The 926-nt window shown below is 54.1% G+C and overlaps 1 protein-coding gene across 1 annotated transcript; it reads right to left on the minus strand.

The window, feature by feature from the left end:
* Positions 1-429: 429 nt before the first annotated feature.
* On the minus strand, positions 430-864 carry Tsp_15346 (conserved hypothetical protein; the record flags this gene model as incomplete). Its single annotated transcript, XM_003368107.1, is given in 3 exon segments — positions 430-498; positions 516-703; positions 735-864. Coding segments are annotated over 3 exon segments (387 nt in total), but the record flags the coding sequence as incomplete, so codon positions are not given.
* Positions 865-926: the final 62 nt, after the last annotated feature.

The following is a 926-nucleotide window of genomic DNA, read 5'->3' on the forward strand; positions in this document are numbered from 1 at the left end:
GAGTCGGAGGTCTGGGAAAAGACGCAGAAAGCACCCAACTCTGCGCCGGGTGCGGACAGGATCACCATTCGTATGGTGCGGATGGCAGATCCAGGTGCGATGATTCTCACCAGGTTCTACCGTGCCTGTCTACTAAGAAAATGGGTGCCCCTGCAGTGGAAGCAATCCGTGTGCAAGCTCCTTTATAAGGACGGGGATAAGGAGCGCCTCGCCAACTGGCGGCCTATCGCCCTGGAGCCCGTGTTACAGCGGGTGCTCAGTGCGGTAGTCGCCAGCAGAGTGACGAACTGGGCGAGGGCAAACGGGTTGATTTCCTTGGAAGCCCAGAAAGGCTTCCAGCCAGCTGATGGTACCTCCGAGCACAATTTCGTCATGGAGGTTGCAATTCAAGAGGCAAGACGCACTAATGCACAGCTTGCCATCAGCTGGTTAGACATCTCCAACGCCTTTGGCACAGTGTCGCACCAATTGTTGTTTTCGTTGTTGGAGCGCTATGGGCTGGACCCGATTTTTACCAGTTTTATCCAGAATTTGTATAAAGACGCGACAATTGTAGTCAAAGGCGCCAATGGAACCCACGTTACCGCGCGCTGGTCAGTCGGAGTACGCCAAGGTGACCCTTGCAGTGGTATATTGTTTTGTTTGTTTGTTGAGCCACTCTTGCGGTCAGTCTTACCATCTTTACCGTGTGAGGCGGAAACGACTGCGGTTAACGTGTTAGGACAGCCGATCACAGCGCTGGCTTACGCTGATGACATCGCGCTGTTCGCCCCATCCATCGGGGTTATGCAACAACAGCTGTGCAAAATCCAGGGCATGGCCAGCGCCATGGGCTTTCGGTTCAACCCGAAAAAGTGCGCGTCCCTGTACTTGAATCGTGCAGTAGTGAATGCCGCAACATTCACGATAAGCGGGGAGGAAATACC

The sequence above is a fragment of the Trichinella spiralis genome, assembly GCF_000181795.1.
Source record: "Trichinella spiralis strain ISS 195 chromosome Unknown Scfld3087, whole genome shotgun sequence".
Lineage (NCBI taxonomy): Eukaryota > Metazoa > Nematoda > Enoplea > Trichinellida > Trichinellidae > Trichinella > Trichinella spiralis.